Here is a 14,423-nt window from a genome sequence, read left to right on the forward strand (position 1 = left end):
TTTACAGATGAATGGTAAGCCAGATGAAATCTACAAAGGGAAGGCCAGAAACAAGAACTTGCTCATGCATTTCCACTGTCCAGCAACCTTGGCAATGAGCCCATCAGGTTCTCATGATGGCATCAGTCATCCAGCCAACCTTTCTCCTCTGTGTCCTTGGCTGTTAAGCAGCCTTCCAGTGATGACTTGGGTTCTCTCTAGACTGTCCTAAAGTTACGTGGTCTGGGGGCACCTGGGTGGCGCAGTCGGTTAAGCATCCAACTCTTGGTTTCAGCTCAGGTCGTGATCTCTGGGTCATGAGATCAAGTCCGACATCAGGCTCTGCGCTCGGTGCAAAGTCTGCTTGAGAGTCTCTCTCCCTCTCCCTCTGCCCCTTCTGCTCGTGCCCTCTAATAAATAAACAAACCTTAAAAAAAAAAAATACATGGTCTGTTTGGTAGATAGAATTCTTATTGTAAATTAATAAACTGGAATTCCATATATTAAGACATTAAGATGTGCCTTTTTATGCCCTATTCAAAGGAAGAAAATTCAAGTGCTGGCAATGGTGTGAAGATATTAGCAGTAAGAATAAAAAACTTAAAATATGCATATTCTTTGACCTAGTAATTCCCATGTTGAAGTATTTATCCTATGAAAATAATTGGAAAAGTGGGCAAAGATGAACATACAAGCATGCTGAATTTAGTATTTCTAGTGTTTTAATTAAAATTATAAATATCCTAAAAATATGTGGTCTAGCTTCAACATGGAATTGGTAAAATACTCGACAGTTTAGCCACATAACAGAACAATGGGATACTGCGGTCCAGGCTAGGTGATGCCGCAGGGCACACACACACGCACGTGCACACGCACAAACTCACGCAACCTCAGTGGATTGAAACAACAAAGATTTATTGATCTCCCATGCAAAGTCCACTGTGGGTCCAGGGCAGTCGGGCTCCGCGGGATCTTCTCTATCAACATGCACTTCTGTGACCCCGGTGGGAAACCCATGGAGGGTAAGCCTCTCACCTGCCATTAAACGCTTCTGCCCGCACTTCATTGGCTAAAGCAAGTCACGTGCCCTCAACGACCCTCGAGGCGCTGGAGACCCGCCGCCTTAGCGCAGGTCCGACCACACGGAGCTCGCATCCACCACAACTGAAAATGCTCCCGTGGAGCTCTATTTTTTCATGCGGGCAAACGATCCATAATACATCAGGTGGGGGGAGAAGTACAGCCCCTTAAAACTGTATCCATAGGTGTCTTTTACAGATGCATGCATGCATTTAAGAAAAACACTGGAAAGACATACAGCCCAGCTTTAACAGTGTTTTCTCTGGGTGGTGGGACAGAGGGCTTAAAACAAATCTTTTTAATACTTTTTGGTATTATCTTTTAATTTTCATTTTCTTTTTATTCTTTTTTAATTATATATTATTTTATTACATATTATTTATTAAATAAAGCTATATTGCTTTGAAGAAACACAGTAAACTGCCATGCTGGTTTCTAAGAAATCAACTTCCTATCAGCTAAGCAAAGGAATAACTTCTCCTGGGTCTGAACCACCCTGTGTTTATTCACAAAACTGAGCTGCTGATGTGGAGAACTGGGGCACAGATGCTGGTGTCCCCATGTGACTTGGGGAGCCTAGACATCCAGAGCAATTGGACTTGGGGGCTTCACAAACTTCAAAAGAGATAATAATACCTGACCCCTAACCCTTACAGGAAACACTCACTACACTCTAGCACGTGAAAGCAGGTGTATGGAGAAGGCAAGTGCTTTCAAGTCAGACAGATGAATGGACAGACGGATAGGATATTCTTAGTTTTCTCACCTGTAAAACAGGGACAGTAATGCCCTGCGGAAGTGTTGCCAGGATCGAACAGCAGAATGCAGGTAGAGCACTCAGCACAGAGTGTGCTAAATACATGGTGGTTACTATTATTGCCCTATGTCCGTATCAAACATAACAAAAGCTAAATTAAGCAACAGAGTAACAAGCAAGGAACATATTTTATTGTATATGTATATACTCAAAAAAAAAAAACCAACACAAAAACAGAACCCACAAACAGGAGCAAAAGAACAGTTTTCTAACTCTCTGGGATACACGGGGCACCATATCTTATAGAAACATAGCTAGTACGAGACAAAATGTACTAATCAACATTGCCCTTTGCTTCCCCAGTCAAAAAGGCTATAGAGTAAAACACTTTAAATTGTATTCTAATATAAATTTGTTGCACAATGAAACGATTTACTCAAAGAGTTACTGTATAGTAAACTGCAGAAAACAGAGTAGGCATTCAATAATCTGCTCACAATTAACAATTAAGCAATAGACACTTGAATAAATGGAGCATGTATTACTTATTTGTTAAACCTCACATTTATAATGAGCAGATGGTTTATCATTAATAGTAACTGGTTCCTTACATTTTAGAAGACACCAGATCCAGTAACGGAAGTAGTAAGTAACTGAATGAAACCTCATTTTAGAAAATATTTCCTCGGGTCTGAGTCACTATGGAATTTATTACATATTTAGGCCAGTTTCAACAGTTTAAAAATGTAGGTACAAGCAAATTGAATTCTTTAGGGGAGAACCAAGTGAGGCATTCTAGAGCACTATTTTTATTCATATCCTCCAGGCAGCAGGACAGAAGTAGGACATTGTAAACAGAGATTTACAGTATAGTGAATAACCTGTTTCCAGCTAATGTCATGGGGGTGTTTCTATCATTTGCACTAAAAAAAAAAAAAAAAAAAAAAGGGCAATCTGAGAACACGTCTTGAATGAAGAATTGACATTTCCTTATTGCAGACATACTAGATCTAAAACGTAAGGATCTTCTCTAACATTCTGTACTTCTTAATCCCTAGTTGTAGAAATTAGCTGAGTATTCAGGAATGGAAAAACCATGAACTGGTACTTGAAGAGCTATTTTAAATGACCGGTTTAAGAGTAACACAGTCAAAATAAGGCAATAACTAGAAGCCTCACTGGATCGTCCTTATGTGTCCAGTCAGCAGAATTGAGAAAATAATTTTTGCCCACCTCTATAAAAAATATTACCCCATTTGCTCCCTTGTGTGTAGTAGAGACAAGACAAGCCCGCTACATGAGTTCTTAAAATGAAAAGTGCTAAGAGGCTCTGGTGCAGAGAAAAGTTAATTGAAACATTCTTTCCTTTTCCGGATGCCCCTCTCCAATTCTTCCTTACATAATGCCTTTCCTCTTTGATTTATATTAGCTTAACGCCTTAGGAGGTGCTCTCACAACCTTATATTCTCTCTAGAACACTGGGTTTTTCATTCAGAATTTTTTAAAATAAAAGGCTAAAAGCTACAGTGTGAAATTGTGCTCAGTCTACCACAGACATTATAAAATCACATTTTACAGACGTTAAAGGCAAACAAAACCACAGTTCAGTACTCATCAACATGGCAAGAAACAGATCATATCCTATTTTCCTTTCAGGACGTCATGAAATCCCCAGGATAGCACCTTTGTGTGAGCTGGACCATTAACTGAACAAGAGCTAACACTCAACACTGCCCTGTAAGATCCCATCCCCCCAGTGTCCTTCCAGCCTGTATTAGTATCCTACGTTTTGCAAAGAGCTGACAGGAAGTTTTTAAAGGAAACACCTCTTTCAGGTGACAGAAAACAAAAATTACACAGAGAAACAAAACCCTTCAGTCTTACTCCTGAAAGCAAGTCAATTTTTAATGCAGATCATTCTAGGATATGAGGTGCCCGACCTCCTTTCCTTATTATTTGTGTCACTTGGCTAGAAAGACATCTTAGTTTAATTACCTGTCTTAAACATTACAGTCCCTCTCTGTTGTTAAAAAACAGATTTAATCCCTTCGTGGTATCACACATAACAACCACGCTGTCTTGATATGATCCCAACACAGTGACGCAGTAGTGAGTTTTTATCAATATCCACTAGTAAGTAACAAAAATACGGTTGCTATCTATTTTAAAATTTGTCTTTAAGAAAAGTAGGCCTCTCTCCACTCACTTGCATAGCCCTAAAGTAATAGGTATGTGTACTATGGTTAAAAACAAAGAAATAAATATGGGAATATTAAAAGACAGGCTCTCCCATTCCCCACCTCTTCCCCATCTTGGTACTAAGTGGCCAAAAACTTTTAAAATGCCATTTGCTACAGGAGAATTCGCTAGTGGCTAGGAAAGCAATTTACAAGTTAGGAATGACTGCGCAGGACCTGCTTAACGCTTACTGCCCTGGGTTACTAATTCCCTTCTACGAGACGTTAATAATATTGCTTACAACAAAAAGTCAACATAGTTTGGAAAGTTGTGGAGTTCTTTTCTGAGGTGTATTATTATTAAACTGCCACAATACGGCAGGGGCCCATCATCATGGAACTACAGACAGAATGCGTCCTTTTGGGACTGGGCTGTCCCATGGAGCAGCCTGATCATCTCCTTTCACCACCCCGAGTCGTTCCTGACAGCAGTGAGACAGTCGGACGGCTTGTGTGACTCCCACGTTAACAGCACCATAAAAACGTTCTGTCCTCACAGCACATTTGGGGGAAAGGGAAGGATGCGCGCCGCCTCGGTTAATGCAGCAATTTTACGGCTCACTTAGTAACAACTGGGAAGGCTGGCCCCTGGCTTACTGGCTGGCCGGGAAGAGGAAATGAGCGCTCCAAATACCAAGTGCAGGGAATGGTGCTGACCTGCCGAGAACAGAGATCTTCAAGAAGAATCACTATGTGGAGAGAGAATTCTCATACTGCCAGTGGGGAAGGAGAGATCTCTGGGTTCTTGGGGTCCTCCTGCACCCCTCAAGAAAGAGACAGCAAGTCCTCCTCCCCTTAATCCCTGCTCTAACCACAGAGCCACAGGCGCCTGGGGAAGGCCATCAAGTCTGAGGGGAGGGGTGTTTGCACTGGGAACTGCTTTAACACTTTCGTTCAACAGTTTTTCCTCTAAAACTCTCATTTGCCAAATGACTCCTTGAGCACACGTGAGCTCACTGTTCATGAGGAAGTCTCGCTGAAGTCATTCCTTTCCTCAGGGAACCACTACAGATGAACTTTTTTTCCATATTCGTCCCCACAGGTAGATCCACAAATGCCCCCAAACACACCTTACATTTTTTTCTCTTTAAAAATGTTGCTTTGTTTTTTTAGTGGCTACTGTCCGTTCCCGTGACTGTGACCGCGGAGCCACGGGGAAGGGCTGCGTTGGTAAAGGGAGCCACGGGGAAGGTGCAGACCTCACCCAGCTCCCGGATCAACGTGGGGCAAACCCAGTTGCCAGACTGCAGCCCACCACGGGCGTCATGTCCCAGATCTGCAAGAGAAAGAACATGCCAGAAAGCAGCGCTCATCACAGGGTCCAGAAGCGGAGTTCACACCAAACCGCTGTTAAACGCGAAAAGGGGACAAAAGAACGCATTCTCTCATTCTTTCACTACAAAACCTTCTCAAGATCTATAGACGAACCCCTTAGTGCACTAAAATGTGAAAAAAGCTTGTGAGTGGTATCTTGACACCTGAAAATGCTGTAATAATGATGCTTTACTATAAATTTAATTTCATTTTTAGTAAGAAGTCTACTGGGAAAAGCCCCTATTTAAAAAAAAACTACGAAACAAAGTGTGTCACAGTTTCAAACTCTGGAGTGGTACTCAGTATAAAACACTTGCTTTTCGTTTCTGTATTAGTGACCCGAGGGATTTAATGAAAAAATGTGTGGTTATTTCCTACAACTAGGAAACCTGTCCAGCCGGGGAAGGATGACCAGGGACAGGGGCCGGCTAAGCCCTGACCCACTGGGGAGGCAGGACCGCCAGGCAGATGGCAACCCCCAGGTGTCAGGCCAGGCCCCAGCAGCGACTCTGAGAGATGGAGATGGCGCAGGAAACCCCCCCGGAAGGAGTGGCCACTGCGCGCGGGACACCCGCAAGCATGCAGTGTGTTCCTCGGGGTCTTCATCCCGCTTCAGGCTGCATGGCTGCTTATAAAAAGGGAAGGCAAGCCTGCCAATGAGAAAGTGAGGCTGGACGAGCGGCCGTCTGCTGGCAGCACAATCACGGAGCCCTCTACACACGGACGCTCGTCGGGACGCGCGAGCAGGTTACCTTCACGATGCGGTCGGTCCCACAGGTCACCATCAGTCCCCGAGCAACGTCCATGGACATGTGGGAAATGTTATGTTTTCCTTCATGAAAGGTTGCTAGAGAAGTCCGACTGACAAGGAGAAAAGAGAGAAAAGAGACACCGCTGAGAGCTGACTTGCAACATAAAGGAAACACAATGACAGTGTTAAAATTTCCTCCTAAAAATGTGGCTACAGTTTGGAAAACTGTCAGGATAAGCTGCAAGATTGTTTTATATAAGGTTTGACAAAACTCTCCAAATAATGGATTTGTATTTTTTCAGTGGAAAGGCTGGTATATTCCTAGACATAAGATAAGGGCCTTTTTTTTAAATTTAATTTAATTTTATTATGTTATGTTAATCACCATCCATTACATCATTAGTTTTAGATGTAGTGTTCCATGATTCATTGTTTGTGCATAACACCCAGTGCTCCATGCAGAACGTGCCCTCCTCAATACCCACCACCAGGCTAACCCATCCTCCCACCCCCCTCCCCTCTAGAACCCTCAGTTTGTTTCTCAGAGTCCATAGTCTCTCATGGTTCATCTCCCCCTCCGATTTCCCCCCTTCATTTTTCCCTTCCTTCCCCTAATGTCCTTCATGCTATTCCTTATGTTGCACAAAAAAACAAGGGCCTTTAATTGTGCAGAGGAACTGCACTGCAGGAGCTCCTACTCCATGGGCAAGACCCTCACGGGGAGGCTGCAGGCTCCCCGAAGCCTCTCTGCCCTCGGGGAGTGGCTCCTGGCATTGGCTCTCGCTCTGCTCCCGCGCCCGCAGCCCCAGCCTCCTCACGAGCGCGCATGGACTGACACCAGTGATGCCGACTAGCCTTTCCACGTGGGCCTCGGCCAAGGTTTGCCAGGCTAGCGCTTTCTAAGATGATTCAAAGGGAAGGCAAAGAAAATGAAATTCCCAGGCACGTGTGAGCCAAGGTTGCAGCACCGGATGGACCAGCTTGCCACTGCATCAGTGCGCATTGGCCCTGACCCTGCGGGGGCTCAGGGATGCCCACTGCTCAACTGCCGCACTGGTCTTAGCAACGTCATTCCTCACACTGTTTGGGAGAAACTCGCTGAGGCCGTACAGCGAGGACAGAATTCCTTCCCCAGGAACGATTTATGAAGCTGGGAAGAGACGGCAGGTGGGTAGAAATACATCCTGTCATTTCTCAGGCTCTCCTCCCTGCAGGCACCCAGTAAGACAAAGACTCACAAACACTCACTCCTCGTCTTTGATGGAGTCGTAGCAGGAATCGCACACGCGGACCTGGAACTCGAAGCCCATGACAGGGTAGCTGGAGCGCTTGCTGCTGCACTTCCCACACACAGCCTGCCCACATTTCCGGCAGTGATGCTTCAGGACCACCGGAAGGAGGAAAAGGGGGAGTTTAGCTTTTGCTGTGGTGCTCCCAGCTTCCCTTTAGGGCAGGGGGTGGGAGTGCAGAAGAGTCGCCTTGAATTATAATTACCCCATTCAATGTACCCGTTAACACAAAAGGCAGTGTCCACTTGTCAAGGATTTCCAAAGATCCTTGTCTTATTGGTCAAATACTGCTTTTTATTCATTCATATTATCTGTCTAGATGTCTACAAACAGCATTATTAAAACCAACTTCAAGTTCATTTAGGAGCTCAAATGACTAGAGGTTGCAGAAAAAAATCTATTCCTATGTCAGAGAAAAGTTTTGAAATAATGTAATATGCCCTCCTTAAGAAATAAATATCCATAATCATATGTTTTACTATTTCTTATAATCTTTCAATCACTCTGGACATAAGCTTCAAGAACCTTCAAAACAGTCCAGTTATTAATTTTGTCATATTCTTTTAACACTCAAAGTTTAGTGACCCCTACCTTTCCCCTCTTTTCTAGTATTTAATTCATAAGATGGAAATTAATTTCTTCATGTTTCCCGTAGAAGCAGGGATTATCTGGCCCACCAATTATAATGCACTAGTTATCAGCAGACATGCATTGCGGGAAGCGGGCTAACCATGGAATTCGGGTTCCATTTCTGAGCATCAGAATGTTATAGGAATGCTAAGATCTCCCCTGTATTGCCTGCCGGTCTCCTATCAGACCTTGTGGGAGAGTAGCTTTGTAAGTAACATTAAAGAAAGTTTATTAACACACACAGACTTTAGGCCAATCCCTCATAGAGGTGCAAAGAAATAAAATTAGCATTCTTTATCACTTACCTGCACCAATTCATATTCAATTGGAGTAGGCTACCTTCAAGGTTGCTGTAGAAATATGTTTTTTGTAGAACTTTAGAATTACATGAATACCTAGTGATAAGGGTGTCTCTGAAATCTACAGGCTATTTGGGACATGTTTCTTTAATCAAAAAAAAAAGAGTACCAGAAACATGCTTAATAAAAATGTTCCAGGTACACTTATATGGAACAATCTGTGAATAAGTTAAAGTTCTTAGTGTCACAGTATTCCAGTGAGGGCCAAATTGTTACATTTTTAACAAATAGTGAAAGCATAAGGTTTACAATCATATGACCGGCTTCACTCTTAGCACAGAACACTGACTTGAACAAGCAATACTCCTAACTGAAGAATCTTTCATGTATTTACAAATAGGCTCTCAGCGTTTTCCGTGCATCCTGCTTTTCCAACGCTGGACAAGGGATGGAACACTTAAGTAATAATCTCGTTGGCCTCAGGAAAGGTCCCACTCGTGGTTCGTTACACAGAGACAGTGATCTCAAAAATGCAGGAGTTCACAGCACTTATAGGGAAAAGTACGATTCCATACAAATGACAGATTAATACCACAAAGAACAAGATACATGATTAACCCAGTGACAGTTCAGTGTTGGCTACTCACCTGTCTCAACCCCAGTGTCTTTGTGTCCCACATCTGCTTTATATTCCAGAAAAAGGGCTGCTCGCATTTCTGGCAAGAATCACTCTCTAACCACTGAGGAGCCTGGGGGAGGAGAAAGTCAAGGCCATTGGAGCACCTGCTTGTTTACTAGGATTTCTCAGGGTTAATACAACAATTTCAGACCTTGTTGGTTGTTAGGATTTTTTAAAAACCCCTCAATATGTTATAGCTGTTGCCGTATTCAATATTATGTGTTTTCAGTAATCTCTATCATTTTAGCAATGCTGACAGGACTATTCGATTTTTAATCTATAGACAGGAAGGAGTAATTCAGTTTCCACTGTGAACTCCTCAGGGTTTTCTTCATATATTTCTTTTCTGTGCCAGAGTTGTTTAGTATCTATATCCAGTTGAGTGAAAACCCATTTCTTACAGAATCTGGTGAACTACCACTTGGGAAGTCTTGTGAGGTCACAGGGTGACCAACAGGAGAGTTCTTCCAGGTGCGTCTCGTGTCCGACAGATTTGTGCGCCCCCCCCCCGCCCCGTTCCCAGGAATGGCACAGTCTCCTGTGTGCACACACCTCCCCCAGACCTCCGCTCCAGCACTTGCCTCTCCGTGCTGTCATCCTTTACGCACACTTCCTTTCTACCACGAACCTGTTACTCACCATGCTCGCTCATCTTTGTGTAGGGATAGCCTGTCACAGACTAGGTTCTCAATGAATTTTTATTGAAACAGGATGATTAAAGTCTCAGCATTACTTTAACAAGAACTTAGAAAATATTTCTCTAAATAAACCATTACAAATTGTACCCGATTAGGGGCACCTGGGTGGCTCAGTGGTTAAGCGTCTGCCTTTGGCTCAGGTCATGATCCCAGGGTCCTGGGATGGAGCCCCATGTCACTGTTGGGCTCCCTGCTCATTGGGGAGCTGCTTCTCCCTCTGCACCTTGCCACTCCTGCTCTCTCTTTCCCTCAAATAAATAAAATCTTTAAAAACAAAAAAAACAAAAAAAATAGGGGTGCCTGGGTGGCTCAGTCATCAAGCATCTGCCTTCGGCTCAGGTCATGATCCCGGGGTCCTGGGATCAAGCCCCACATCGGGCTCCCTGCTCGGCGGGAAGCCTGCTTCTCCCTCTCCCACTCCCCCTGCTTGTGTTCCCTCCTCACTTTGTCTCTGTCAAAAAAACAAATAAAATCTTAAAAAAATAAAAAAACGAAAAAAACAAATTGTTCCCTATTACAAGATGAAACTGTTCAAAGCTAATATTTAACCTCAATCACTTATCATTATGTATGTGCAGTTACAATAGAAAACATGCATTTCTATCAATTAAACCAAAGACTATGACAAAATAATCCTTTTTTGATCTTGAAATTGGGATGTCAAGAAAAATATCTGTGGTAAGAGGAGACAATGCTGGGAGAGCAGAGACCGTGCATCACATCAACGCTTCTAACACAGGCAGTAAAGACAGAGGGCTTTCAACACTCAAAACGGGATGTCTGGGGGCTTCAAGGACCAGTGCCCCTACTTCCTTATTTTGCTTCCTATTGCATCAGAACTTTTGGCTTTTCTATTTCTTATTTTAGCTATGTCACTAGAAATATTTCTACACATGACAGCCATGACAAAGGTGTTTCTTGGTGGGGGCAGGGGGAGCACTCACAAATCGCACGAAGTGGGCTGAGACAGAAGAGATGTCCCTTTAAATGACCAGAGACACACTGGAAAGAAGGGAGGATGGAAAGAGCAACAGAGATGTGCACCTCCATGAGAAAGAGTACCGTCTGGATGCAGAAGCCCTGCTTTGTTTCCGTGGTCCACAGGACAGGGAAGGTGGTTTGGGAACAGTGCTTGTGCACAACGTCCCCCACGGTGGGTCCTGCGGCCAACAGCACAGGGGAGGAGATGCAGGTCCCACGGCATGGTCTCACGTCTGGGACCCACGCCGGAGGGACTCCCACAGTACCACACGCGTGCGGGACAAAGCGCAGGACATGTTCACGGCAGCAAGATTCAAGCAGGAGTATCCCCCTTGCAAGGGTGTGAGGAGGGAATGAGTAAATATGGGCAAAGTGCTCTGCACGGTGCCTGGTACGCCAAGTATCATCTAAATCCAGGCCACGTACCGAGGATCTGCTATGCCTTATTTCACGCGATCTTCCACACAACCCCAGGAGATACGGAGCAACATTATCCTCATTTTGCAGGTGGAGAAACTGTGGCTGTGATCCTGGAGCACCTGTGCATGCTGAGAGCGTGGGTGGCGACCCCAGGAGACACCGCAGCACCGCCTGAGCCCCTCGGCCTGCCTACCACACTCCACACAGCAACTGCACGTGGGGCTTCTGGGTTTGAACACGTGAGGTCTCCACATGTGGTTCTGGGGCGTGACCACCAACAGAACCAGGTCCTTAGCCTCAGGAGCATCATTCTGTCTAGGGGTTTCGGCAAGAATATTACTTTGCTGAGCTGCAGGGGAGAGGGACTCAAAGGAAGAAAGGTATGCTTGAAGTAATTTGAGATAACAAACAAAAAACATCAGAAATAAACAGGCTTTCCGGAACAGTTTATTGCAAGAAATACCCGTCACTTTGTTGCTTTTAACAGGATGAAGTGCTATGCTCTACACTGTCAGGAACCACCCTGTTATATGCTTATTCCCTACAGAGAAAAAAATGTTCTTTCTGAAGAAGAGCAAAAGAGAACATTAATCAAGTATTCTGTTTCACTCTTTTCTACATCCTGTTCCATCTGCCTCATCTGATCAAAGATGATGTAGCAAGAATAATTCCCCTGCCCCGCTATTACCAATTGCTGCAAAAATCTACACTGTGCTAATGTATACCATATACACTATTGTATGCCATTATACATCCTGTGATCTACTAGTTTAAAAGTTCTCTTTTAAAGAGGATTCATTCTAGGGGTGCCTGGGTGGCTCAGTCGGTTAAGCATATGCCTTTGGCTCAGGGCATGATCCCAGGGTACTGGGATTGAGCCCCGCACCGGGCTCCCTGCTCAGCGGGGAGCCTGCTTCTCCCTCGCCTCTCCTCCTGGCTTGTGCTCTCTCACTCACCATTTCTCTCAAATGAAAAAAAAAAAAAAAACAGAGGATTCATTCTAATTAGTACTTGCTCATTTACATTTCACGCTTACTTCCAAAAAGGAGCCCCTCTAATTATGATCTGGCAGGGAGGCAACTGCCTCAGTCAGTATTTCCAGGTGACTCAGAAATTCCAAGCAAGCAGTGTGGGGCTAGAGAATTTGGGACTAATTCTGTATGCCTTTGCCTAAGGAAGTCCTACAAATTGTACAAACCCTAACCCAGGGCCAAAACCTTATAGATCATAGGCTGTTTCCCTTTGCACTATACTCAGCTGGTTAAAAAACATAATAAGACTACTAAAAATAATGCATTTTTAAAAAAGATTTATTTATTTTAGAGAGAGAGTGCGTGTGGAGGGGGAGGGGCAGATGGAGAGGGAGAGAGAATCACAAGTGGACTTTGTACTGAGCACGGAGCCCGATGTGGGGCTCCATCTCAGGACCCTGAGATCACAACCTGAGCTCAAACCCAGGTGCCCCAATAATGCATCTTTCTGATATAATCTGCTTCCCCACCAACACTGTCAACTACTGAGAGAGAAAAGCTAGTAGAGTGCGATGTGTTACCAGCCAGCACGCGAGTGATCTGGGGTAATCTTGCACAAACAATTAAAAAAGAGAATCGCCTACACAGGAAGCAGCCTGAGTAATGGCGCTGTCTTTTCTTTCCCTAGACATAAGATAAATTCCACAATTGTGTAACCCTGAAGGTGGGAATCTTGCTTTTATTTTGTCACTTTTTTCCCCTAAAAGAATTTACCAAGGATAAGAATAGTGGATTGAAATCCAAGTGGGTAAAAGCCCTTAGGAGAACCACCAGCAGCACTGGCCCCAAGGGTCGCCCTCCCATGTGAGCCAGGGAACACAGCCTCTGAGTTTTCTGTGTTCTCAACAACAACAAAACAAACAGGCCAAGGGTCCAGGAAACTGAACAGTATACTAGCTGTTCTCCATGCCTGTAACTAGCAGCTATTGCAAAACACAGTTAAAATAAAGCTTTGTAAGGAAAGTGTCCATAATTAATATTAAGCCAATGTTGTCTGTATTTAATAATGAGTTACCGAAGTCTTTTTTTCTTTTCTTTTTTTTTTTTTAAAGATTTTATTTATTTATCTGAGAGAGAGAATGGGAGACAGAGAGCATGAGAGGGGGGAGGGTCAGAGGGAGAAGCAGACCCCCCGCTGAGCAGGGAGCCCGATGCGGGACTCGATCCCAGGACTCCAGGATCATGACCTGAGCCGAAGGCAGTTGCTTAACCAACTGAGCCACCCAGGCGCCCCGAGTTACCTAAGTCTTACCAAAATATTTTGCCAGCACACAGGTAATCAAGATTTCCTCTACTTAACTCGTCTCACAAGGCTCCTAGAAGAGCTAACAGTTACTACTTCTCCACATTATGGACTTCATTTTATTATTTATAGGACAGTCTATTTCCTTCATGAGATTACAAGCCTAGAAAAAGCAGACACGAATCTGCATACAGAGCATGGCAGCCATAAAGCCTGGGAATGAGTAATGTTGCCTGGATTACGTCTTCTGTGGTATGCTAAAGATGGAGGTTTAGTCAGTGAAAATGACACTCCCAAGTAATTGGAGGTGACACAAAACAGACGTATGCGGACTGTGGTGGGAATGGCGCATCCACGCCTGGTGTCTGCTTCGATGGGCGCACCTGGTCTGCACCACTCCTGTGACGTCACAGCACGTGTATGGTGCCATGCAGCGTCATAAGCCCTTTATGACGCATACGTACCTGCTTCCGGACCTGTGAGCCACCCTGTAGGGGCTCAGGAAATGTCTGAAGTTAAACTGTAAGTCCTTCGTCCCCCACACTAAAATCTCTCCTGAATCAACAAAAAGTCAACTCTTCTGCTATTTACATCACAGGTTGGAAAAGACAGATAATACCCATGCTGGTGGACATGAGAATGGAAATCCTGCCTGGAAGTCATCTGACAACATCTATAAAAGGCCTTAAGAATGTACATCTCCCTGTCCCAGAAGGTCTACATTCAGAAATCCGTCTGAAATAAATAATCGAACAATCACACAATGACAAGGTCAAGAATGCTCACTGCAGCACTATTTAAAATAGAAAAAAAGACCGAGTTGCCCATGGATAAGAGAACAGACTGGTGGTTGCTAGAGGAGAAGGCTGGAGGTGGGGGAAATGGGTGAAGGGGGTCAAAAGGTACAAACTTCAGTTAAAAGATACATAAGCCCTGGGGATGTGAAGTACAGTATGCTAAGTAAAGCTGCACTGTGTATTTCAAAGTTGCTAAGAGAGTAGATCTTAAAAGTTCTCATCACAAGAAACAGAA

At 44.2% G+C, this 14,423-nt stretch overlaps 1 protein-coding gene across 1 annotated transcript in view; it reads right to left on the reverse strand.

Moving 5' to 3' along the window:
• Nucleotides 1–2,745: 2,745 nt before the first annotated feature.
• The window catches only part of WDFY1 (WD repeat and FYVE domain containing 1), a 47,755-nt gene continuing 36,077 nt past the window's right edge, over nucleotides 2,746–14,423 (reverse strand). Inside the window, exons 9-12 of the mRNA XM_021682971.1 lie at nucleotides 8,987–9,088; nucleotides 7,370–7,500; nucleotides 6,123–6,231; nucleotides 2,746–5,332 (exon numbers count right to left, since the gene is read on the reverse strand). Coding sequence (XP_021538646.1) covers nucleotides 5,273–5,332; nucleotides 6,123–6,231; nucleotides 7,370–7,500; nucleotides 8,987–9,088 — 402 coding nt within the window. The 3' untranslated portion in view covers nucleotides 2,746–5,272. The remainder of the gene's footprint in view (nucleotides 5,333–6,122; nucleotides 6,232–7,369; nucleotides 7,501–8,986; nucleotides 9,089–14,423) is intronic.

This window comes from Neomonachus schauinslandi, chromosome 3 (genome assembly GCF_002201575.2).
Source record: "Neomonachus schauinslandi chromosome 3, ASM220157v2, whole genome shotgun sequence".
NCBI lineage: Eukaryota > Metazoa > Chordata > Mammalia > Carnivora > Phocidae > Neomonachus > Neomonachus schauinslandi.